This window comes from Pempheris klunzingeri, chromosome 20, assembly GCF_042242105.1.
Source record: "Pempheris klunzingeri isolate RE-2024b chromosome 20, fPemKlu1.hap1, whole genome shotgun sequence".
NCBI lineage: Eukaryota > Metazoa > Chordata > Actinopteri > Acropomatiformes > Pempheridae > Pempheris > Pempheris klunzingeri.
This window is the reverse complement of record NC_092031.1, coordinates 13,261,525-13,286,085: the sequence shown is the minus strand read 5'-3', so window position 1 is coordinate 13,286,085 and position 24,561 is coordinate 13,261,525. Positions and strand designations below refer to the sequence as shown.

The 24,561-nt window shown below is 41.9% G+C and overlaps 4 protein-coding genes across 7 annotated transcripts; 2 read left to right on the top strand and 2 right to left on the bottom strand.

Annotated features, from left to right (window-relative positions):
* Positions 1 to 1,571: 1,571 nt before the first annotated feature.
* Positions 1,572 to 12,763, bottom strand: rnf40 (ring finger protein 40). Of its 3 annotated transcripts, none has more exons than XM_070851285.1 (20): positions 12,716 to 12,763; positions 11,573 to 11,721; positions 11,251 to 11,418; positions 10,744 to 11,068; positions 9,789 to 9,989; positions 9,475 to 9,596; positions 9,135 to 9,281; positions 8,714 to 8,788; positions 8,429 to 8,548; positions 8,067 to 8,246; positions 7,736 to 7,871; positions 7,395 to 7,516; positions 6,965 to 7,230; positions 6,669 to 6,798; positions 6,387 to 6,536; positions 3,815 to 4,027; positions 3,583 to 3,708; positions 2,650 to 2,790; positions 2,432 to 2,533; positions 1,572 to 2,023 (listed from the first exon to the last, which is right to left on the bottom strand). In XM_070851285.1, exons 2-20 carry the CDS (start codon positions 11,708 to 11,710, stop codon positions 1,847 to 1,849), a joined length of 3,039 nt encoding a protein of 1,012 aa, XP_070707386.1. In that variant the 5' UTR covers positions 11,711 to 11,721; positions 12,716 to 12,763; the 3' UTR covers positions 1,572 to 1,846. The 3 variants fall into 3 exon arrangements, with proteins under 3 accessions (XP_070707386.1, XP_070707387.1, XP_070707388.1); XM_070851286.1 differs by having other exon boundaries at positions 3,815 to 4,024; XM_070851287.1 differs by having other exon boundaries at positions 6,681 to 6,798.
* A 240-nt stretch (positions 12,764 to 13,003) lies between these two features.
* On the top strand, positions 13,004 to 16,632 carry phkg2 (phosphorylase kinase, gamma 2 (testis)). Of its 2 annotated transcripts, XM_070851288.1 has the most exons (10): positions 13,004 to 13,212; positions 13,487 to 13,598; positions 13,693 to 13,868; positions 13,966 to 14,020; positions 14,111 to 14,176; positions 14,555 to 14,718; positions 14,828 to 14,918; positions 15,042 to 15,195; positions 15,297 to 15,422; positions 15,560 to 16,631. In XM_070851288.1, the coding sequence occupies exons 2-10, from the start codon at positions 13,504 to 13,506 to the stop codon at positions 15,803 to 15,805; spliced, it is 1,173 nt and encodes a 390-aa protein (XP_070707389.1). In that variant the 5' UTR covers positions 13,004 to 13,212; positions 13,487 to 13,503; the 3' UTR covers positions 15,806 to 16,631. The 2 variants fall into 2 exon arrangements, with proteins under 2 accessions (XP_070707389.1, XP_070707390.1); XM_070851289.1 differs by lacking the exon at positions 13,004 to 13,212 and having other exon boundaries at positions 13,472 to 13,598; positions 15,560 to 16,632.
* Positions 16,633 to 16,667: 35 nt separating this feature from the next.
* Positions 16,668 to 18,832, bottom strand: cfap119 (cilia and flagella associated protein 119). The gene is made up of 9 exons (XM_070851290.1): positions 18,720 to 18,832; positions 18,531 to 18,565; positions 18,380 to 18,445; positions 17,991 to 18,154; positions 17,627 to 17,697; positions 17,420 to 17,536; positions 17,203 to 17,281; positions 16,893 to 17,003; positions 16,668 to 16,813 (listed from the first exon to the last, which is right to left on the bottom strand). Exons 1-9 carry the CDS (start codon positions 18,735 to 18,737, stop codon positions 16,668 to 16,670), a joined length of 807 nt encoding a protein of 268 aa, XP_070707391.1. The 5' UTR covers positions 18,738 to 18,832.
* Positions 18,833 to 19,896: 1,064 nt separating this feature from the next.
* LOC139220125 (tubby protein homolog) lies at positions 19,897 to 24,529 on the top strand. The gene is made up of 10 exons (XM_070852195.1): positions 19,897 to 19,953; positions 21,093 to 21,252; positions 21,395 to 21,625; positions 22,236 to 22,396; positions 22,533 to 22,694; positions 22,851 to 22,963; positions 23,543 to 23,657; positions 23,759 to 23,857; positions 23,954 to 24,125; positions 24,228 to 24,529. Exons 1-10 carry the CDS (start codon positions 19,912 to 19,914, stop codon positions 24,359 to 24,361), a joined length of 1,389 nt encoding a protein of 462 aa, XP_070708296.1. The 5' UTR covers positions 19,897 to 19,911; the 3' UTR covers positions 24,362 to 24,529.
* The last annotated feature ends 32 nt before the right edge of the window (positions 24,530 to 24,561 follow it).

Genomic DNA, 24,561 nt, shown 5'->3' with positions numbered 1-24,561 from the left:
TTTAAGGCCACACCCTGCAGGTTTTTCCTCCATTTTTTAAAATCTTTTTTTTTCCACCAGAGTCTGTGTAGTCTGGACTTAATAGTGTTCTCATTGTTATTACCACGCCTGTCGACGTCAGTGCCTCCTCTGTGCCAAAAAACACAACTCTCTGGCATGAGTCTGGGTCCCATACACAGAAAAAGAGGAACAGCAACTGAGGCAAAAACAGATGACATTCACTTGAAAAAAACTCAGTGCTTTTAAAGCCTCTGGGAAAGTCTGCGCACGGTTTAAGTTAGATAAGCTTTATCTCGGTCCACTTGAGTGCTCTGTGCACATACAGAGTGGCTGCGGTGGTCGTGCTTTTGGGAGCTGACATTTGAATAGTGAGCGTCCCTGACGCAGGGTGGTGTTATTAATGTCTGGGGCTGGGTGTAGCCTGCTGCTGCTGCACAAATATGCAAAAACAAAGTCAGCGGACGCATGCCTGGGGTGCTGTCAGGTTGGCCCCTGTCACAGTATTGTCTCATATGTAATGAAGACCATCAGCTACAACGACAGCGTCTGTGCTGAGTGGCATACAAATGATCTCTTAGCACAAAGTGAAAACTACTGATTTATTTATGACAGGTTATGCACATTCATATGAGTAAACAACCTCTGCTCGTGTATTATTAACAATCACACTTCTCTTATTTATGCCAACAATGTGGCCAGTTCTTGAGGAAACCTAACCGAACCGTTCCCAAATGCCTGATAAACTTTATTCACATATTCACTCTTTTCCTCTGCAGCCTGGAACTTTTTATGCGTGCGCTACATGGTGTGAACTGCCTTTCCCACAAGAGCTAACGTCAAACAGACGCTCAACCAACCTCCCAGTAAATAGTTCACATCATCAGAAGAGAGGCGAAGGGGTTTCATTGGCTCAATTAGGTTAAAGGCATGTTGTTAAACAGATGTTTTTGTACTCCTCTGTCACAGCTAACCTTTAGGAAAGCCTTCTGAGAGGACCTGGAGCAGCACAGCCCACTAAGGACACACATATGAGCTGACTTTCCACTGCAGTGATTTCATCAGTAATGAGGCACTATAAGCTGCAGATGTTGTGTCAAACTCTCCAACAGGAACCATGGCAACAGGATGAACACACACAGAGGACCTTGCCCAAGGTGATCCAAACCCTCCTGTATGTGCTGACTGGGTGCCAAACTAGCTGACGTCTCACAGGCATTGTTAATACTATATTCTGGCTGCTTTAGTTTGTATATTAGAAACATATTTAGTTTTGCATATGTAATCCTCAAAGTCTGTAAAGGGTAGCTTCTTTTAATTTTGAACTTTGAAATTTCAGCTTCACTGATTTTACAGGATTTCCAAAACCAGCAGGACGAAACAATGCAAAGAAATGCTTCAGGAAGATCAACTGTGTGCCACTGCAGTTCCAAGTTTTTCAATACATTAAAAAAAAAAAAAAAACATTTAAAAGTGGGCCCAGTTTGTTAAAAGAGAGGATGTTTAACATGGCAAGAACAGCGAGGACAGGAAAAACAGTGCAGAGCAGCTCAACATGTAAGAACATCACGGTGTGCACAAATAACTGTGTTTATTAACTACAGCACAACACTCTCAGTCAGATGTGTCACTATCTGTTTGGTCACCAAATTAATCAGCAACTGGCAATGGCGTGGTAAAAGAAGTCTTTCCAAAGAGAGACTAACATGGGGAAATACACTCATCTGACATCCCCCAAAATGTCTGCCTCTTTGAATATATTTTCAGTTCCTTTGTGTCTCCTCTATTCTTTTCTCTCCTTTGGTTCTGTCTACCGTTTCCTCTTCTCACTCCGTCGTCTCCCTGTGAATTAGGTGATGTAAATGCGGTGAAAGTCGTTGGCTCCGAAGGCACAGTTGCACTTGGGGCATTTCCTCTGTCGGGTGTCGTAACGCATCTTCAGACATTCGTAGCAGAATACGTGGAAACACTTGGTTAGCACCGTCTCCTTGTCTCGTGTGTTGCAGCAGGGGCAGCGCAGCTTGGCCTGGAGGCAGATAAACACATTGTATACGGGCCAAATACCGACTTGCCAACACTGTTATTGCCTCTATCCGTTGTACGCTACCACAGCTAACACTTGAGGGTGTAACAAGTAAGATTCTTGATATCCCCAAAGCACAAAGTGACTGTAATATTTCTGTGGAGGTTTGAGCTCACTTTCTGGCCCGTACTCATGAATGAAAAACTGCCATTGCCAGCCAATCAAGGAAATTACAAAAGGTGTAGTATTTTGCATTACGACATATTACTTTTTCACTAGATTGTTATAGTTCTATTAACAACAGTCTACTGCAGATTGTGCCAGAAAGCTGTTGGTGTTTTTCTAACTCCCTCACCACTAACAGATGTTGATTAAAGTCGAACATTTCTCTCAATGTTCACTGTTTCTCACCTTGTACTGGTTGATCTCCTCCTGCAGGATCTCATCTGCATCAGAGTACACCTCCACCTTCTTCTGTTTCTCCAGCTTCCGTCTCAGCCTGGACAGATCCTCCTACAGGGCGTCACAAGGAGGCTTGTTTAGGACAGATTCCTGGCGCGGTCTTCCGACCACAACTTCGTAATTTGTGAGAGTTTGGGAAGAGTTAGGAGTGATATCCCCCAACATACCTGTGCTCGTTTCAGGTTGCTGCTCTCCCTCTCCCGGGCGGTGCGGTTCTCAGCCACAGAGACCTGGATCTCCTTAAGCTTGGCCTGGGTGTGCTCCAGCTGCACCTTCAGGTCTTCTGCCAACTGGGCAGCCTCCACCGCCTGCAGCAGGGACGGAACCGGACACACTCAATAAAAAAAAACCCTAATGATGAGATTCCTGAGCTGCAGTGGTAAAGTAAGCCTGGATAAACTTGATATTCTGAGTCTATTCTTTGTGTTTCAGCTTTAAGGGCTCAGCTTTGTACCAACTTAAACAATGGCACCACTGGTTTTTGCATGTTTTATGTCTTGCTTACTGCAGATTGTGTACATTTTCCATCTCTGACGGCTATTTTCTCCAGCATACCATACGTTTTTAGAACTTCTTCATAGCTTCCAGGCAACGACTGCTTTCAGTTATAGCAAACAGCCCCTTTTGTGTTTTCTGTTGAGGTTTAATTCGGTTGTTATGGTTGTTCCTACATGTGAAAATAACCAAATTGTGAGGAGAAAAAGAATTCAAGGTGACCTCATTGACAGTGCCGCAGTGCACTCGTCTGCGCAATTTCAGCATTAACAGGTACTTGGGAAGCAATCACCAGAAATATGTCACACAAGTAGGCACCTCACTGCAAAAACTGCAACTGTGGGGAACTGGACAGATGGTGGGTTTAATTTGCTGACAATGTAGCTCATTAACACAATGTTTTGTGGAAACAACCCAACAAATCTTGGATGTCACGACTTTTCACAAGCACCTGAACACACCAAAGTGATGATGTGTACAAGTACGAATGTTCCTCTTACAGTGCTGCTCAGAGTTTATTTGGGAACATCTGGCAGCAATCAAATCAACCAGTGATTGGCCAATTGTACATGCAACAGCCGACAATATGATGGATGGCTTCTCACCTTCCTCTTATTGAGTTCTAGCGCTTGTGTCCGCACAGCCAGCTCTTTTTCCAGAGCAGCAAGTGTGCTCTGGAGGACGCCCTCTTTTTCTTCTAGCTTCTGCACAACAAGCAGCTGGGCATCCACCTGGAGAGAGACGGCAACAGCACCAGTTAATAATTCAGCGGCCTGACACAGTGAAACCGTCAATGCTGCATTCCCGGTTTATTCCATTTTCCATGTTATACATCACCTGGGTTTTGAAAGTGAGAACCTGGTCAGCCAACTCTTCCTTCTCCTCTTTCAGCAGCTTGTAGATCTGGTTAGATTTGATCCGCTCACTCATCAGCTTGAAATTGGCGTCGTCCTTCTCCCGCAACTGCTGCAACAGCCGGCTGTTCTGCTCTTGCATGTCCTCGAAGGCTTGGCCGGTTACATCCATCTCACTCAGCAGAGCCTCCTCCTCCTCAAGAGACACAGGTGCCAGGGATCAAAAACAATGATAATTCTTCTGCACTCTGGTTCATAAACCAGAGTGGGGCCAAACTAATCACCATTTGTAGTCATTCATACTGTATAAAGTATGTGTTGGAGATGTGTAATGCAGTTTGATACATCTCCATTGCAAGTCATATTCCCCAAATAGTCCTACACTTTCTAGACAATGTTCTGTAGTCACAAGTGAAAAGAAACAAATCAATTTTTTCCCCCCCATTTTTTTGGACGATTAATTTGATTTGAAAAAGAAATCATCAGCATCTACTCCTCATAACTCCTTCTACATAAACCATAAAATACAAACGCATTGCGTCTTCTCAGTCTGAATCAGTAGCACAGCTCAACAATCACAGGTGTGTAAAGCTGTTAAATGTCAGTGTTCTGAGTAGGGCTGGTGTCTTCTTGTCGATACCTTTGTGACCGACGAGTTTGTCATTGGTCAGACGATCGCTGGTGTTACTTTTATGAGAAGAAAAGTCCTCTACACCAATTGTGTGTATTTATTATGCTGCAGTATTGTAATTTACCACTAGTGGAGGAGTGGCGCTGGACTGACAAGAGAAGAAGAACACGGAGTACAGAAACTACACGTGTGTGTTGACAGTGCAGTGAATGAGTGGGGCGTAGTGATGGAACACCTTAACTGGCCAATCAACTGGTTGATGAGTAGGTAGGTTTTCTTTGGTCGACTACGGCCCTACTGCTGACTTCATACTACTTATATTGATTACGCCCTCATTGGCCTGTTTATGATTACGCATTTGGAGGTGCAAAGACACCTGGTTTGTTTTCTGCACAACAAACGTGGCCAACATTTTAACTTTGCTGCCTTTGCTTCATTTTGGTTCACGCTATCCCTTTACCTGCCAAATCAGGTCTATAAACTTAAATCATATGAACTCACAAGTAGCCTGTTTATTAGATAGTTCTGGCAATCTGACTTTTGTGTTGAGTTCAATTCTGGCAGCCAAGAACTGAGAGGAAACAAATCAAACGCATGTTAGTCCAAAAGTGTTTAGTTGTTTTACTTGAACTTTATACCAGATATGAAGGCAAAGGTAAAGAGCACAAGCATCCGGACTGCCGCCTGTTAATTATGTTCTGCTAGACCCCCCAAGCATCAGAAGCTGCAGCCGTTCAGATCTCAACATCTGTCTCCTTTATGCTCATAAAATGGTATGGCACAACAGTTAAACAACTTAAAACACAGTTGTAACACTTTACATTTTGGTGTCATTTCCTGTATTAAATTACAGTCTCAGTGCTAATGAGAGGAGACCTGCATTTTTGGGTGGTCTTAATGCAGTAATTTCCTGCACTGGAGTAAAGACAGCAAAGCTAAGTAAGTGAGCTCAGATGTGACCGTGTTTTGCATACTTAGAATTTACCACAGTTGCTCACCCAAAAAGATTTAACCACACCCAAAAAGATTGTGTCTTGTTTTTTAATATCTATTTTATGCCTTAAAATGTCAGCATGATTGTTTCACAGCCTCATCTCTCGCTCCTCCTCACTTGTAGCTGGTTCAGACAGCAGTTTTGTGCCAGAAAGTGAAACTTTAAAGCTGCTTTTCAGAGTCACAAAAGAACATAGAATTTACTCAAGTATAATTTTTATCTTAACAAGAATACAGACATTGAAATTCTAAGAGAATTAAAAAGAGACTGAAATAAATAGCAGCAGAGCTTAAAAAAAGTTATGTTGTCAGAATTTGAACAAAAAACTGCAATGTGATTACAGCTTTTGAGTGGTTTGTATATTTGTAACTAACATTTCAGATAGAAATTGCAGGCAAAAAAATAGGAAAGAAAAATACATTATGCTACCAATAAATTTAACTGTTTGATTAGTTCGTCTCATAGTAAACTGTAGTTTACAATGTCAGCTTTCAATTCCTCTTATTGTCTGAGATTAGGACTTCTCTCTTAGGCAAATGTTTTACTCATTGCACTACTTTCTTCACACAGCTGACTCGCTTACACTCATATCTGGTGCAGTCCCAAAGGTTTAAATCTGACATCTCTCCAAAAAGGGCTGATGACTAATTTCTTGCTGGTCTGAAATTATTATTGCGTCCAAAGTGGAATTTGCTCTTATAACCAATAGTGACTAATAGTATTATGTGTATAGGCTGCATTAAAAAACCCAAAACATTTTTGATGGTTACACACGGCTGGGAAATACAGAAAAATGATGGAGGCAGTTGAGTCGTTTCCCTTGTTAAAGCATAAGAGCACTTGGCAGAAATAGACACAGAAGTGATGGACAAGCTCAGCCACTTCACACACATGATGCAACATGTTAGAGAGCAGAAAACGCATAAATACCTGTTTAGTGGCAGCAAGTTTCTTCTGTAGATGCTCAATGGTCTCTTCTGCCACTCGGATTTTCCTGAGGGCATCTTCATCGGCCAGCTTTTTGCTTTCCTTCCTCTCCCTCTCCTCCAGCTCACGCACTCGCATCCTCAACTCATCCACCTGGACAGTTTGAGACAGGGGCAGGGCATTGTTTTTCATTTCACATGTTTTGTTATTAGCAGCTCACCAAGAGGAAGCTTGTTGGTAAATGGTAAAAGTAATGTGTGAAAGTAAAAGGGAGGGACAACACACCAAAGAACAAACCTCAGCTTTAGATTTGCGTTCAGCTGCCATGAGCTGCACTTTGTCCCTCTGCTCCTTTGGAGCCGACTTGTACATGTCCAACAGGAGCTTCATCTCTTTCTGAGACTCCTGGGCTTTCCTGGTGGGTTAAAGAAGATAAAGACTTTTGTGTGTCTAATGCACACATTTGCTTAAGAGCAAACAACATAAACAGCTTTTAGCTATTCACAAAAGAGTAGAGCAAGACTTTTTTGCAGACTTTGAAAGCATGTATGAAAGTGGACTTGAGTAGAAGGAAGGCATACTTGAGTTCAACTCTGAGCATCTTCAGTGTGTCCGAGTCCTTCCTCTTCAGCTCGTCGCTGCGCTGCCTCTCTCTCTCACGCTCCCTCTCTCTTTCTCGTTCAGCCTCCCTCTCCCTCTCTCGCTCCCGGGCCCGCTGTCTCTCCAGTTCCTTCCTCCTCTCCTCCTCCTCCTCCTGGTCCTCATCTTCCTCTTTCTTCACGTCGATGCTGTCACTCGTCGTCTCCTCTAGAATCAGGACACCCGTGTCGCCACTCTGACAGCGCAACTGTCAATGACGCAAAAAAGAAGTCTTCAGAATGACTACATTTTTCCAATAATGGTAAATGAAGTGGCATTTATTAGAAGTAATTTATCACTACTAATGATTTAATTTTGCTTTTCAAGCCCTCTGATTCAAACTGACAAAGCAATGTGAAATGCGTCACCTACCTTATTGATCTCCATCTGTGTTTCTCGTAATTTCCTCTTATAGCGCTGCACATCACCTTTCAACTGCAGGTTGTGGTTCTGAAGGCTGCTGATTAAGTGTCGCATCTCCCTGTTGATTGGTCCTGAGAGAGCAGAGACAAAGAATGAGTCACACTCGAAGCATAGTCAACGTGTTTGGTTCTGAGTTATCCAACATTATCTGGTATCGTAAATGAGCTCAACTGTATGGTGTACAGGAGTGACATTATGATACACTATCAGAATGACAAAAAATTTTTTTTGCAACTTCTTGATGGATGTGAGATGTGTTTTTTGAAGTGAGGGTGTGTTGTGAAAGGTACCTGCTTGCTCATTGGCTGCCAGGTTCTGCTCAAACTCGATGCGCAGCATCTCATACTCTTTGCGCACCTGGGCCAAGGTATCCTCCAGCTGGATGACCTCAGTCCGCAGTTTCTTCTGGAGGGACAGCTCATCGCTCTAAAGAGTTGAAAACAGTAAGACATTGTTGACAGTACTGCAATGTCGTGGTAATATCACCGAAGGACAAAAAGAGGTACACACAAAGTGTGTATGGAAACACTGGGCAAGATGCAGTGGAGAAAAATATCAGGGATCTTATATTTTCTCTGATGAATAGCACTTATTTCTTAGTATTTGATCTATGAAATTTACCTCCATGTGCTCGATCTGCCGGAGGTGGGCGTTCTTCGCAGTGAGCAGAAGGGCCCGTGCCTCATCCAGCTGGGTTTTTACCCCGAGAGACTCATTGTACAGCAGGGAGAATTGGGACTGCAGACATTTGTACTCAAGGGTCTCCTTCACAACTTCTTCTGGAATATTCCGTAAATCCATCTAAAAAAAAAATCAGGAGATGACAGTAAAGTGAGCATCGGAAGTCTGTTACCACACCACACTGACACAAACTATAATGTTGAAGATTTAAAAAAGTAATTTGTGCTAGGAATGAAATGAGCTCTAACCAGCTGTAGTTTAACCAAAGCTTCTAATCCAACAACCAGAGGTGATATCTTTACCTTGAGCTTCTCGCTCTCCCTCACTGCCTCCTGGAGCTCCACCTGCAGTTTCTCCAACTCTGCCATGCGGCTATTAGCCAACTCCTGGTTGTGCTCCAACTCTGCATTGAGACTCTCAAACTGAGGTAAAAACAAAGAATGAGTTATAGACAGGAGAAATGTACATGATATAAAACGCTGCTTCGCCTGCTCAGACTGGAATCTGAGATATGAAGTCAGTTATGTACAAAGAAATAAAAATATGTTACACAAAGCTAATTGCAATTATTTCCCATGAATTCTCACCTTCTGAATGTTCAGTGTAATCTGGCCTCCAGGTAATCCAACTGAGCTGCCAGTACTGCTGTATCCAGACTTAAGCTGTACACAACAAATGCAGAACATAGATCAAAAAAAGAACAAACAAGACAGAAAAATATCATGAAAGCACATTGCACACTTATACCGATTCACATCACATACTATGATATCACTCAGATAATGTGTATTTCCTCCATGTGCAGATAACTGATGCGAATACTGTCACTCCATCAATGTCAGGGGGATGTGCATCAATAAGAGCAACTGGCCTGACATGCTTTGATGCTTATAGCCTTATCACAGTCAACTCAAGTAACAAGAAACAGCAACATGTCTCATGGACAGATAAAAAGCCTGAACTAAAGAAAGTGACGCTGATATACAAGTTGTAAGCAGACAAACACACCTGCTCCATGGCCTCTGCTAGATGTTTGTTGAGCTTTTGTTCCCTATTACGGAGTTTCTCAATGTCCCACTGCAGGTCCTCCACTGTGGTCTCCATCTCGGACACCTTGGTCTCTGAGCTGGTCACCTTGTCCACTAACTCATTGTACTGCAATAAGGGCAAAGACATGACAACAGCCGTGTCAAGGAATTACACCAAAAGCAATGGCTGCATAAACACATGGATGTTTTGACAATATTCTCATTCACAAACTTATTTCACACACTCTCATACCCACACACAAACAAATATTCACCACGCTACACGCTGACGCCTACAAACAGTACCAAGGACATTGTACCTCCATGGACATCTTGTGGTGTCGGCCCTGTAGGAGAGTGGCCAAGTCTCGTAGTCGACTGTTCTCCTCCAGCAGAGTGTGGTTCACATTGATGATCTCAGACTGGCTGTTCTCGTCACATGCTGACAATGAAGATCAAGGTAGTTGCACCAAATATGTATGCCAACAACTCAATAATGACATATGAAACACAACTGGAAGTTAGTAGTTAGTTTTAATGTGGCATATAAAATGCGCTGTAGGCATTCCTGTTTGTATGTCAATGACTAATTAGTATATAAATATGTCAATAACATACATGTCTCCATAATTACCTGCAGCCTGGACTTGCTTGCACATGTTGTCAATACGGCTGTGCAGCCTGTCAAAGACACATACTAAGCAGGCAATGGCTTCCTTGCTGAACTGCATGCGGTCTTGGAGGTGCAGGGTGAGTTCCTCCTCGCTGCTGTGCTCCAGGGTGGCTAGGAAGCCCTTGGCATTCTCACTTAGGGGAGGAGGGGGCGACGATGCATCTGAATATAGTAGAAGGTGAGTATGTACGAGTTTGGTTAAAATCAGCAGAGCAGGTAATTATATGATGATAACCTCAGTCTTTCGCTAGAAAATGGAAACTGTGTGGGTGCTCATTAAAATTGATTTCTTAGATAGATGTGTTCTAGTTGTTACAGTGAACAGTTTTGACTTACAGAAACAGTGTATTTTGCTAGTTCTTATAACATTTAAACCATAAAGCCATGAACGAGGCACATACAGTAAGAGAAGATAGCTTGTGGAAGAGGAGTTAAAACAAAAGACTGTTTTTAAAAGTTTTCTCTTGTCTTTAAAGGTACAGTGGAATTCAATAATAGTGTTCTTGCCCTCCCCCTTTTCCCTTATTTGCACAGCATGTGTTGTAACTTTGGGTGAACATACATCAATTCCCTTAATCAAACAGATGTTTTATTGGTATTTTGTGGCACATACATGCTCTTTCATTTACATATACTTTTATGTATTAGCAATAAAATGTTGAGTATTGCACAAATTTAGCAACAATTGTAAACAGTAGCAACATAATAGAAAGATGCTGTTTTAAGTTTGAGCACAGGGGGAAATTGATTTTTCAAACTAATGCAGAGACATACCCATGTTCACACTTACGTACAAATTCTAATAATATATATAATGGGTCAGATTATGGAATATATAGTCAGATCATATTAGTCCATACATGCAGTCAGTGAGGCTTTCTAGAGATCAGTTTAGAAAGAAAAAAAGTCATCTTACCTGTTGTTGACTCCTGTGGCGGCTCTGTGGGCGTCAACAACTCCTCCGAAACAGTAGGAAGAGGGGGTTGCTGCTGCTGCTCCTCCTGATGCTCTTCCTGATGATGCTGCTCTTGTTCCTGCTGCTGCTGCTCTGCCTGCTCCCCCTCATTCTGGGCCTCTGGTAGTGGAGGTGGAGGCGCGACGGATGTTGGTGAAGCCAGATTGACCCCATCTTCCTCCATTGGTGTGGGTTCAGGGAGAGGGGCCGAGGGTGGGGCAGGGGTAGAGGTCACCGGAGCATCTGGCTCAATACGTTTGCGTAGAGCATGCACACACTCTTCCAACTGCAAATCAGAGACAGGATTGAAAGAAGTGTTAATCCTCTGAGAAAGCATTACCAAGAATAATTTTAACATTTGTTGTATTTGTTATTGTTGAACACCTGATGGCTTTGTGAGAATGAGACCACATACTTAGGTTATTTTCTTATTAGGTTAAAACAATGCAATCAAATGTGCAGCAGTACCTGCGACCAGTAGCGGTTGACAATCAGCAGGGTAGTGTCATCAGTGGCTTGTCTCTTCTCCAGCTTCTCAATTTTCTCTCGTAACTCATCCTCCATTGTCTGTCTCTGCTCCAAGCGCTCACATAGCTTCTTATTCTTGAACTGGAGCACCTTCATGTCCATTTCCTCCTGCACATGACAAATACAGACACAGATATGAGGAATATCAGAGATTCTGAGTGTTAAGATGAGCTACTGTGGTAAAATAAATAATGTAGTAAATAGTAATACATGGACAACAAATGATGACTTGTGAGAGTACATCAAACACCAAATGACTGACCGTAGAGGAGACTCCAGCTATGCGTATGGGCTCGATCAGAGTGGTGGTGGTCTTCTCCTCTTTTTTGCTTTTCTTCTCAGGTGGGCCAGGGGGGCTGTCCCCCCCTGAGGGACGTTTTCCTCCCCCAGCACCTGACATCTTTCCTTATCCTGCAAGACATCACACAGAACATGATTTTTTTGCGTTTACACAGCTTTAACAAAGTGTTAGAAGCTTCCCGATTCTTTCATTGACAGCCCAAGAACTTCAGCCGGAGGTTTTCAGTCTGGTCTCACAAGCACTTTATACTGGTCACACGTAAAGTACTCGCAGCGCTGGGCTCATGACGGACCCCCGGGGGGGCCGGTCAGGGGAGCGTCAATACTGATTCAAACATCTCATGTTCAAATGCTTGTTGGACATCATAAAGTACGTAAGCTTTTCTGATTAACTGTTTAGGTTCGTGCGTCACAGATAGCACGTTCCTGTAGTGATGTTATAGTAATCTAATAGCTGTGGATGCTGTTTTGTTCAGGCGTGTATCTATAATCAAACTTTAGAATATGTTTTGCACAACAAAAGCACTACAATCAAGGTCTGTCTGGTACATTCTGTCTATCTGCTTCTCAAAACAATACAGGAGAGGAATGACTTTATCCGTCCACTCTCAGAGTGAGACATTTTATGGCAATATTAAAATTCTAACTCAACAAAAGTACGGATTCGTTTGTTGGTGGAGAGCTCATTCATTTGAAGGCGGTTAGCAACGGCATTAGCCTTACATTATAAGCGCAGGGCCACTGATTTTCATTCACTCAGTGTGCTGCTCTGCTGATGTTCATATGAAAAAATGTGTTACCGAACAGCTGTGCTGACTTTAATTGTATAAGTCACGGTTCGAAAAGCCACCTCCACTTTTTAATTTGACATTACTGCAAAGATTAACGAACATTAGCAAGATGCTAACACTAGCTATGCTAATGCTAACGTTAATTCTCAAAGACCTGTTTAGATAAACGGCGCGTTTTGTCCAGCGTATTTAATGACTGGTGCTCGGCATTTTTATTCTGCAGCTACCGCCACACACCTAAGACACTCTGTAAAGAAACCGTACGGGCATTTACTTGAATAAACCATTTTCTGACAAATATTAACGTTACAAACCTTCACAAGGAGCGATTGAAAATGTTACTCAGTGCATCGGAAAAGCTACGGGAAATGACGTCATCATACTTCCGCAGAATAGATTTGAACTAATAAATAAATAAATATCAGGTTAGCTACATTATTGATGTATCTTGCCTTAAAATTGTGGCTATTTTGACTTATTTGTAATGCCTCTAAAATAACGCAGAAAAGATATATCAACGTGTATTTTTTTTTAATCAACCATGCTGCAACCTTCACTCCGGCCTCACGGGGGCGGTAGTGCCACACCACGTACCAACAGGCTGCAGGCTGTTTCCAGGAATGTGACTAGAATGTAAACAGAGCTCAGGTACTAGCTAGCGGTTGTTTCATTATCTGTAACTAACTTTGACAAAGTCGCTGCTTAATCGCACACAGGTATGGCTTCACGGTAGATTTGCTCCAGCTGAGATGGCACCGATATACTGATTCCTTATTCGCCGTCTCGCCCTTGTCGTTTGATTGCACATATGGTGAGTAGCTTCCTTTTTACGGTCAGTGAACCTGCTGCTGCAGCAAGGCCAAGTCAAAGACACAGCTAACGAATTGCCATGGCGGGTCAATTCCGCTTTTCTAAACAGTAACAGTAGAGGAAAGAGAGTTGTGTGTATGTTGGGAGAAAGTCCTGCAAACGAGAACAAAACACATCACTTCCTTGTCAGCAGTTAGCTCAGTAGCTCCTGTTACAAATCATGCAGCACTGTTACAAAAGTGAGACATGAGATTGACAGTTCGTTGTTGTTGTAGATTCGTATGCTGTCAACATGACCAAAGACATCGTAGTTGGAGATGAGTTACCAGACTGGGTTGGTGCCAAGGAGTTTTACCAGAAGTATGACCCCAAAGAGGTGATTGGCAGGTGAGTCCAGCGAAGTAACCTGGAAAAACAATCTCAGTTTTTGTGTTGGGATGATGAGAAGCCCATCCTGTGTTCTGCATCACTGGTTTCTCAGGGGTGTGAGCAGTGTGGTGCGCAGGTGTGTGCACAGACACACGGCTCAGGAGCTGGCAGTGAAGATTATAGAGATCACAGCAGAGAAGATGACAGCTCAGCAGCTGGAGGAGGTGAAAACCTCTACGCTGAAGGAGATCCAAGTCCTCAACATGGTTAAGGGACACTCCTCAATCAGTAGGTTGGAACTTTGCCTTCGTCTGGACTGCAAAACACTCTAATTTTCTGTTCTTGGACATTCAAACGTATTGAAACTGTGTTTTCTTCCCTGTAGTTACTCTTATTGATTCCTATGAGTCCACAACCTTCATATTTTTGGTGTTTGACCTGTGAGTATTACAACAAATGGCTAAAAAGTAAATATTAATATTTATTAGATCATTGTTGGATGGCATCAAATCTCTTGTTTTCATTTGCAGCATGAGGCGTGGAGAGCTATTTGACTACCTCACAGAAAAAGTTACTTTGAGTGAGAAAGAAACCAGGTGAGCTGCAGCACCAACACACCTCGTCAGCTAATTTAATCTGGCAGCATTTTGAGTCTCAGTATGGCTGCAACTATTCTCCGTAATAGAGCAAAACTTAAATCGGGCCCTATTAAAGATAATAACTGTATATTGTAGCTCCATGTTGAACCTCATGTGTTCAGCTGAAGTTTCATGTCAGAGACAGGCACATGAATGCACCATCCTTAAAGACTTTCCAAAATCCAAAATGTCAGCGGCATTGCAAAGACTCAAGGCACTATGATGTTCACTGGGGCAGGGGGGGATATCTAGCTTACATTGGCACATCACATTCCATATCTCTACAAGTTGATCTTCTCATTTAAAAACAGTTCTGTAAAACCTTCTGCTCCACAGGAGCATGATGCGAGCTCTGCTGGAGGCCGTGCAGTACCTCCACTCCCTCAACATCATCCACCGGGACTTAAAACCTGAGAATATTCTCCTGGATGATCAGGGACACCTCAAACTGTCCGACTTTGGTTTCTCAGTGCAGCTACAGCCTGGAGAGAAACTTAGAGGTACTGTAGGATTAAATGAAACGGACAACTAGAAATTAATGTTAATGATCTGTTTGGATATGTAAATCATTTGTAAAGACGTTAAAATGATCTCTGCTTTTCGAATTAGAGCTTTGTGGGACACCTGGTTATCTGGCCCCTGAAATACTGAAATGCTCAATGGATGAAATGCACCCAGGCTACGGCAAAGAGGTCGATCTGTAAGCCACTCTTTTTAGGAGTAACATTTGTATCAGCGTACATTTACAAAGCATGGTCCTGGGTGTTGTCCTGAATGTGATTTCTAATTCTTGCTCACTTGTTCCGATCCATGTGCTGGAAAGCTGGGCGTGTGGAGTGATCCTGTTCACCCTACTGGCTGGCTCACCGCCGTTCTGGCATCGCAAACAGATGCTGATGCTGAGGATGATCATGGAGGGTCGCTACCAGTTCAGCTCCCCAGAGTGGGATGACAGGTCGGACACTGTGAAAGACCTGGTAAGGCTGATGTCAGTTACAATCATACGAAAACCGAAGACACAGTCGAGAGGGTAAACCATAACGCTATTTCCAATGGTTTTGTTTGTGCTGCTCCTCAGATATCCAGGCTGCTGGTGGTGGACCCAGCTGCCCGTCTCACTGCTGAGCAAGCCTTAGCGCATCCTTTCTTCAGACTGTACCAGAAGGAGGATGTCCGGCTCTTCAGTCCTAGAAAGACATTTAGGGTGGGTCACAGTGTTGACTTGGCTTTTCTTTTTTTTTTTTAAGCAAGCTGCTATCAAATTTTAAGCCTTGAAAAAAATGGCTGTGTGACGAAGCAAATATCCTCCATCCTCTCATCTGTCCTGTCTTGCCTCCTCAGGTGTTGATCGTCACTGTGCTGGCCTGCATCAGGATGTACAGCCGTTACCGCAGGACCCGGCCGCTGACTCGGGAGGTGCTGGCCAGAGATCCTTACTCCCTTCGCGGTGTCCGCAAACTCATCGATGGCTGCGCCTTCCGTATCTACGGGCACTGGGTGAAGAAAGGGGAGCAGCAGAACCGAGCCGCCCTCTTTCAGAACACAGCTAAGATCATGCTTCTGGGCCTGGAGGACTTTGAAACATAAAAGTCAACCTCATTCCTAACCATGCTGATTTTTATTTAAACATTTGCATGTGCTGTCATGTCAGTGTTTGTCTTGTGGCGTCACTGTGTGTTCTAATTTTAAGATGAGGAATTCAGGGACCAGGATGTTTGTGTGCCTTAATGTGCACCGCGGTTCTGCCAGTTAAAGAGAAGGATACACCATTTAATAGTACTTATGTGCCCTTTTATCTAAATTTGTGGCTGCTTGAAACTCCTCCTGCCAAGTCATCGTATTTGCAGTGCCGCTTTGCAGAAGAGGACACATTACACAATCATTTGATAAAACACATCATGTAGACGTACATTATGTATATTTAGGATTTTACTTGTTGATCTGTCAGTTATTTCTGGGGAGAAGAGTCGATTCTAAGCACTGTGTGACTGAAGTGGACATTAAAGCACTGTGACTAATTATTTAATGGATAATTATAAACGCATATTGTAACAAGGCTCAGATTCACAGATACTGCAGTGTTACAGATCAGTAGCACGCGAGGACACGTGTGAAACATTCAAGTACATTATTTCTGACTGTTTTTGCTAGAGAGCCCTGTAGGTGTCGTGCATGCAGACATTCCTCAAGAGGAAACTCTAACTTACACTAGGTGTGAAGACCATTTGTGACTGTATTTCCTATTAAAACTAACCAACACCATTCCTTACTCAGTTCACTCTTCAGTTTAATAAGTGGCACTTTTCCTTAAAGTGCCTGTCTGAGAAAAGTACAGTAATTGTACAAATGCAGATATTCATTGTACTGTATATGAACAAAAAAAGGTTTTGTTGACAATAAAAATGAGCTTGAAATGTCTTATTTTGTGTGACTGCATATTTAAAATCCATTATTTTCTGGCCTTGTGGTTGGCCGGTGGAGGACTGTTGTGCTGATCTGCAATTTCTTTGACTCGCTGATCTAGTTGTCCAGACAGGAGCGTCATCTGCTCTTTGACCTCTTTCTCTATCAGTGTCTGCAGTTCTGATTTTGAACCTGAAAGTGAGGAAATAAAGCAGTTACACCATTTGGGGTGTATTTGACTGGAAGCGTGCTTTTATATTTGTGATCCTACCGAGTGTGGCCCCCTCTGGCTCTGCGATGGATGCTTCCTGTGATTGAGGAGAGCTGTCTGTCGTTGCTTCTGTTTCTGTGTCTGCTTCATTTTCCATCACATTTTCAACATCTGGTGCAAGAAAAGTACTTCAAAGTATTAACAAATCTGGTCCAAGGTCTGTTGAAATATCAAGTTTATTTTATATCTTTGTCTTTCACTTGCTGTGCTTTGTTGGTTAGCCTGTTTCTTTAATTTTCTCTCATTCAGTCCTTGATTGCATGATTAATGTTTTTAAAAACTAAAAATGCAGATACCCTGTAATAATTACCTTCAGCAGAAGAATCCTCCATGGTAAGTTCATCCTGATCTGGGATCCCAGAGTAGGTCATGGCCAAATCAAGTTTTACCTGTGAAAAAATAACACTAATAAACACATTATTCTCCCTATTTCATAGGACTCAAATGTAGTCCAATAAAAATGAATAATAGCAGAACTTGCTTCACACAATTGGTGCACAACATAAACAATAATTTCTTATTCGTACCTGTGGAGTGAAAATATATTTGTAGAGTTTGTAGTGTCTCATGTAGCTGTTGTGGATGTACTTTAAGATAGAGTTGGCCTCCTCAGAGCTGAAGAGGCTGATGCTAAAGGGAGGTCGCTGAAATCGGCAAACAGAGAAGCATTGCATTCATGATGAAAATGTATGGGTGTTAAAATTATATTGTAAGTTAAAAAACACTTTACGGACCCTGACTGAGTGACAGAGAAGCAGCTCCTTGCAGTATGTAAAACACTGATCTATGTTGTTGAGTGGAGTTTCTGCAAGAAAGAGGTTTCAAACACATACAGCATAAAGTTAAGGAAGATTTAGATGAATTATCTAAACAAAGTAACCTGTAATATATGCCCAGCAGCATGCTGTATTTTGTCTTGCTACCTAAATATTGAATTGGTTATGGACTTGACAGGCAATTCAAGTATGAGCTGTAAATATACTGCGTCAGCTGTTACTAAAGTGTTCGCTGCTAGCTCATACTTTGATTTTACACATCATTCATGCTGAAAGCCAGTTCCATGTCAAACTGCAGTGGTAATGCTATGACTCAACTTACCTACGTTAGCCTCATGGATGGACTTGATGATGGACAACAGAGCAGAAGTTTGTTCTTTTTTGAAGCTCTGCTCTCTGCAAAAAAGCACAGTCTGGACATACAACTCCAGCAGGACTCCTCTTTTTGGTTCAGGGAGGTCAAGTCCAAACACAGTGCATAAAGACCTGTCACAGAAGAGAACAAGTGTGAGTGGAAAACATGTCAGTGCTGTTTGTGTGTGATTCGGTGTATATATATATATATATATATATATATATATATATATATATATATATATATATATATATATATATATATATATATATATATATATATATATATATATACATATATATATATATATACATATATAGACAGATGTGTTGCTGATCATAAACGGGGGCAGAGACCTCTCCAGATCAGGAATGGACTGCGTTTTGTCGATCTCCTCCATGTCATGGTAGCTTACATCTGTCCTGAAAACACACAAGGGGTGGATTCAAGGTCAGACATTATATCTAGTACAATGAGCATATATTGGCTAGTAGGCACAGCTCTCACCATAGCATCACTTTAGCTTTCAGGGCTTTTGGTACCTACAGAACAAAACAATGCAATACTTGTGAATAGTTGTAGGCTATCTAATATAAGCTATACTATGAATCTTTGCTACATATAGAACGAGGAGGCAGTAAAGTAAACCCAACATCTAACCAACTTTTGTGAATCAAAATACACTTTAAGGCCTACCGTTATTTTCGTATCCATTTTGTATTTCTCTAACCGAATTATTAATAGAAACAAACTGCAGTTTGACAGCTGAAAAGCAGAACTGCGGCTGATTTAATTTGATTCTGTCATCAAGAGATCATCCATTTTATTTTAAAATCTAAAATTATTTGGTGAAACCTTAACTGGACTAAAAACAGGCCTCAGTGAAGCTGGATCATTTCCTGTTTGGCTCCCTCGCGGTATCCTAGCAACGCCAACACTTTTTTTTTTTCTTTTTCCGGTTTAGCGTGTCACACAGAAACATGCACGACAATCAAATTAAATAAAAAACACATTCAAAGTTTAGTTGTTTTTTTTTAAACCATAAAAATAAGATATATCACACACAACATTAGAATATATATATGAAAGCCTACATTATTTTAATTAAATTTTACAATTGTTATCATAATAAAAAATAACACGCTCTCTGTCACAGATGAATTAATAATGAAGACACGAACACTGTTATTTTCTGATTTAAAACACTTGTTTTGAATTTCACGGCTCTACATCGCTGCTGCATGGTGGCTGTATCCATGGCAACGAGATAAACCCTGAGTGAGTGTTTCCCGCTTGGAGCCCACCGTCTGTTTGTGTTTGTTTTCTGCTTGTTGTCTCGGAGGTTTTCGGATCGTTTTAATGGCACTCCAGGTGATAACGCGTGTCGGTGGAGCCCAGTGAGGCTCTGGAAAGCTATGGAGAAATTTGTGGCGACTGCTGCCTTCCGATTGTGACTGTTTACTCCTGGGTAAGTGATGCAGTGATCTGACTTGATCACAGTGGAGGCTGTGGCAGGAGCAGGGTGCCACCTTGCTTCTCTCACGTTTCAGCTGTAACTTTAGGCCTCAGCATCTCCATTAAGCAGCCATGGAAGAGCCCGCCTTGCCCCTGAGGCTGCTTGTTCATACTGACTGAGCTGTGCAGTGCAGTTTAAGAACATTATCCCCTTTTAATCCACTTTGCCTTCTGCTACATGCAGGTGGACAGACTGTCAGATGGAGCAGGGTGCTACAACCAAACACCCGCCTCCATGTTTAATTGCTCTTTTCTTTTGGAAACTGACCCATTTCCCACATTGAACTTTGGTGCTGGATTCCACCTCCTGCTTTCAAACATCCTTGAATATCAACTGACTACTTCGTAATTAGCAGGGAGTTTTTACCCAGACATGGAGGAGCCCGATTTAAGACAACAGAAGCTGGACCACCAGGTAAAGACACAAGGATTTCACCTCATTTACACTTAAAATATATTTTGATAGATATAATTCGGTTTATTTCAAACTGTTACCACAATTAGAATGCATTTGAAATAACTTACAATGAGATGTTTCTTTAAATCTGATATGTAGCTGTGTTCCTTTATTAAAAACACATATGCATGATGAATATCAGAATCAGAATCAGAATTCCTTTAATAATCCCCAGGGGGAAATTGCTTTTTGTTACACACAGCTCCAAAAGAATAAGAATAAACTTCAAACACAAAAGTAATAATAATGATAATAATAATAAAGATACAAATAATACCACTACTACTACTAATAATATATAACAACATGATATGAATATGATTATCATAGTCCATGCTGACACCGAAGACTAGAACTTATTGCTTGTTTGAGTAGCTAGCGAGTGATTCAAACAAAGGCAGAGCTTTGCAAAGAAATAAAGCTTTCTCAGGTCTTGTGAGGTCATGGTTACCTGTGTCAGAACCACCTGCTGTTTGGAGCTACTGCTCAACTTTAAGTCACAGACGTGTTGATGCTGCACAGCATGTGAGTAACAGGCTTATATCAAATAGAGTACAACATAAATATCTTACACCAGAGAGATCAGCAGGCAATCAATGGTAGAAGTGCTAATAACAACAGTAGCTGTGTAACTAGCCTTACAGCGCAAATATGATAATGATAACCAATCAATATAATTCTCTAAATTACCCCATGTAATGTTCAAAACCCTTATCTGGTTCCTTTCTTGGTAAGTTATTAGAATATAATGTTGGAATAATGGCTCATGATACCCATGGTGATTAGCTTATGGTCAGTTTAGTTATCCTATGCGTTAAAAAAGCAGAAGTACCTTCAAATGTATTGAATTGGCCGACCTACATTCTGGCACAGCGTACCATCTAACCAACAATATGTGCTGCAAACACGTATGTGTAAAAATAAAACCTTAAGAGTGAAATATTGCACCTTAACTATGGAGCTAAAGTTTGTGGAGAGGAAAATATACTGACTATAAACAAATGAGAGGCACTATTTTCTCTGTAACTGTCGAGTGAAGATTGTTTGGAGACAGAGTTGACTGTCTGAATGGAGTCTAATACCAAATTCTCCCACAGCGAACCCTTTTGATAAAAAAGCAGCAAAAGAAGAGGGCTGATTCTCAAATGGTGGTGGCCAACCGGGACGCTCGCCAAAAGAACCGAAAGCACAAAGCTGCCAACTCCGATGAAACACCTCTGCTGATCAGCCAGTCCCTGAGCAGCACTTCTCTGAGTGGTTAGTATTTCTATTATTTATCATTTATTATAGCAGAAGAACTGTTGACTATTTGTATAGAAAATGTCCAATATATGGTGCAATTATGTTCAGTTCCTTAAATAAAATTACTTTTTTGTATGTTTGTTTGTTTTTCCTGCAGATCAAGTCGAACACGCCCATGATAACCCACTGGATGAGATAACATTGGGCGAGTGTGACATGACAGCAAGTGGGACGTTGGATGAGATGCTTTCAGAGAAGCCTGTCCCTCCCAAGAGAATGGACTTGGATGTTGACAACGAGCCCGAGGCGAAGTGTGAAGTGGAGAACGATGCTCAGGGGGAGGGCAAAAAAACAAAGAAGAAAGAAATGAAGAAAGAAAAAGCCAAACGTAAGATTATTTTATTCTAATGTGTCTTTGTGTTCTGTGATTCAGTGCATGCATGCACACGTGAAACACGGAAATACTTTGCCTTGATAAGTAATTCCTCAGTAACTCACTGCTGTTTCAGTGACGGAACAAAATGATGAAAAGGAGACAAAGGAGAAGAAAACAAAGAAGAAAGACAAAGCGAAAGAATCTGAAGACACACAGAAGACATCCAAACAAGAGCGTAAAAGTAACATAAATATTACATTTATCATTAACACACCAGTCTCAGTATAATATTCTATGTATTCTGTATATTAGGAGGTGTTCAGCGTTGGTTCAAGCACTGCACACACTTAAGTTTTAGGTGTCACTTCTTTTGCAGAGAAGCACCTACTGGAGGCTCCAACACTGGAGATAGAATCAGTGTTGGCAAGTCCAAAGAAGAATAAATGTGATGGAAGCAATGATGAAGAAGAAGAAGAAGAAGACACATCCCAGAGGCCCGTTCCTCAAACGCCTATGAGGAAAAAACAACTGGACACATGTGAGCGATAATCTGGCCCAGCGCCTTTTATGATCAACAACGCTGTGAAGATGCTCAAAAGAATAGTGTGTGTTATCTCCACAGCCAGGTGCCAAATAAGTGACGAAAGCAAGGACGAGGAAATCCAGGAAAAGGAGAAAAAGGAGAAGAAGTCAAACAAAGCAGAGAAAACTACGCCGAGCTTAGCTTCCCTTAACTCCAACTACAGGGAGAGTTCATCTTCAGGCAGTGAATCTAATGAAAGAGTAAGATAATCCAACTAGAAAAAAGCTCTTTAGTGGACTGTCGAAAGCTAATTATGCTCCTTCTTTTTATTTGTCACATCATCACAGCATCTAAAATGACCACAGGTGATATCCTTCTCATTCTTTCTGATCTCAGCCAACATCTCCGATGTCAGTGGGGGATCTTGAGAAGTTTGCTTTGCGTCCGGCCCCCAGAGATGTGACGATCCAGTGTAGGGTCACCAGGGACAGGAGAGGCGTGGAGAAGGGCATTTACCCGACCTACTACCTCCACATGGAAAAGGAGGATGGCAAGAGGGTTGGTAAAAATTTCAACCCAATTACTGTGCACATTGATTGTAGCTCAAAAACATTATGATCCTGTGTCCTTGAGCTGTTATAGTTCTATCCAGGTTCTCCTCATTGTCTGTCACTGTTGGGTCTAACGTTTGTTTTTCATTGTGCCATCACCAAGGTGTTTCTAATGGCAGGCAGAAAAAGGAAGAAGTGCAAGACATCCAACTATCTCATCTCCACGGACCCGACAAATATGTCCAGAGACACAAACTGCTACATAGGAAAACTAAGGTATATTCACTTTATTTCTGCCTTGTGAAAGAATAATGCCAATAATTTGTACCTGATTAAATATGTGAATATTGTCACATCAGTATCATGACCCAAAATGTCAACATGCTGAACAAGAGCCTCTTAATCCTGGATCTGAAATACTTGTTCATCCTTGTGTGTTATTTACACTAGCTATTAACACAATAACACACTGTTATTTACACTAATGTTATTTACACTAGAGTAAATACTCACAGCTCTGCTGTGAACAAATGTGTGTTAAACAAAATGCCATGAATGAAATAATGAAATTGCTTTACAGCTCTCTCTTTTTCACTTGCACCTGTCACCAGTGCAGACAATGAAAGCAGAGGATTCACAGATTTGTAATCAGGGCGTCTTTATCATAAGTTGCAATGAATTGTGGGATAATCTTGTAATGTATAAAAAAACAAGTTACCTTTTTTAGGAGTTTTCTTATTTGGCATTTTGGGAATTCCCCCTTGATTTGTGAAAGCAATCGGTTTGCACGGAAGTGAATGGAGGCTGTTTTTGTTCATTTCAATCAATGCACCTGAAGAGACCCGTTTGTTTCAGGTCCAACATTCTGGGCACAAAGTTCACAGTCTACGATGGAGGTGAAAACCCGGAGAAGAAGCCTTTCATCAAAGAGTGTGAATCTGTGCGGCAGGAGCTGGCAGCGATCTGCTATGTGAGCCCAAACTTACTCTATACACTTGACATCCACTTAACTTATCTACTTAAGTACATCAAGAGATAAAACCTGTGAAACAATTGGCTGTCACGTTCCAGGAGACGAATGTGCTGGGATTTAAGGGTCCCAGGAAAATGACGGTGATCATCCCTGGCATGTTGGAGAACGATGAAAGGGTGTCCATTCGTCCAAAAAATGTATGTTGACTAAATTATCCTCAGTTTTTAAAACCTGTGGTGTTGTGGGTTAAGGGTGGAATATTTAAGAGGGATTGACATTTCACTTGACTGTAGGAGCTTGAGACTCTACTGGTCCGCCATGCAAACAACAACACAGACAAACTGGTCACCCTGGTGAACAAGTCCCCGAGCTGGAACGACCAGACTCAGTCGTATGTGCTGAACTTCCATGGACGTGTCACCCAGGCCTCCGTCAAGAACTTCCAGATCATCCACCCAGACAACGGTAAGACTTATTTTTCACCCTTCCTCTCCCATCAATCACACGGCTGACTTGTCTTCATCTCTCACCTCTGTTTCTCTTTCTGCCCCCCGATGCCTTTTCCAGAGGATTACATAGTGATGCAGTTTGGCCGTGTAGCGGAGGATGTCTTCTCCATGGATTACAGTTTCCCCATGTGTGCCCTGCAAGCCTTTGCCATCACTCTGTCATCCTTTGATGGCAAACTGGCCTGTGAGTGACCCATGCAGGCGTGCCTACAGTGCTTAACTAGATCCCTGATCTAGTTAGACACATACAGTTTAAGTTAAAACTACACCCATACTTTTCCACAGGGTCAAATTTCATGTTTTGCATTCTTTGTGCATTTTAAGACTTTGTATACGCTAAGTATGTAATAAAAAAAAATGCCACGGTCTTAGACTTCAGACACTTATTTCAT

Bases quoted from the DNA above. Each gene is read 5' to 3' on its own strand.
- phkg2 (XM_070851289.1), top strand. From the start codon at position 13,504: ATGACCAAAGACATCGTAGTTGGAGATGAGTTACCAGACTGGGTTGGT. The intron at 14,919-15,041 runs GTAAGCCACTCT...TGTGCTGGAAAG, and splicing joins TACGGCAAAGAGGTCGATCT to CTGGGCGTGTGGAGTGATCC. The intron at 15,196-15,296 runs GTAAGGCTGATG...GCTGCTCCTCAG, and splicing joins CGGACACTGTGAAAGACCTG to ATATCCAGGCTGCTGGTGGT.
- LOC139220125 (XM_070852195.1), top strand. From the start codon at position 19,912: ATGGAGGAGCCCGATTTAAGACAACAGAAGCTGGACCACCAG. The intron at 21,626-22,235 runs GTAAGATTATTT...TTATCTCCACAG, and splicing joins GAAGAAAGAAAAAGCCAAAC to CCAGGTGCCAAATAAGTGAC. The intron at 22,397-22,532 runs GTAAGATAATCC...TTCTGATCTCAG, and splicing joins GCAGTGAATCTAATGAAAGA to CCAACATCTCCGATGTCAGT.
- cfap119 (XM_070851290.1), bottom strand. The intron at 17,537-17,626 runs GTCCGTAAAGTG...TGCCGATTTCAG, and splicing joins TTCTCTGTCACTCAGTCAGG to CGACCTCCCTTTAGCATCAG. The intron at 17,004-17,202 runs GTAATTATTACA...TTCTTGCACCAG, and splicing joins GGAGGATTCTTCTGCTGAAG to ATGTTGAAAATGTGATGGAA.
- rnf40 (XM_070851285.1), bottom strand. From the start codon at position 11,710: ATGTCAGGTGCTGGGGGAGGAAAACGTCCCTCAGGGGGGGACAGCCCC. The intron at 8,789-9,134 runs GTGTGTTTGTCT...TGTTGTGTACAG, and splicing joins TAGCAGAGGCCATGGAGCAG to CTTAAGTCTGGATACAGCAG. The intron at 7,872-8,066 runs GTAAATTTCATA...TCAACTCTTTAG, and splicing joins GGCAGATCGAGCACATGGAG to AGCGATGAGCTGTCCCTCCA.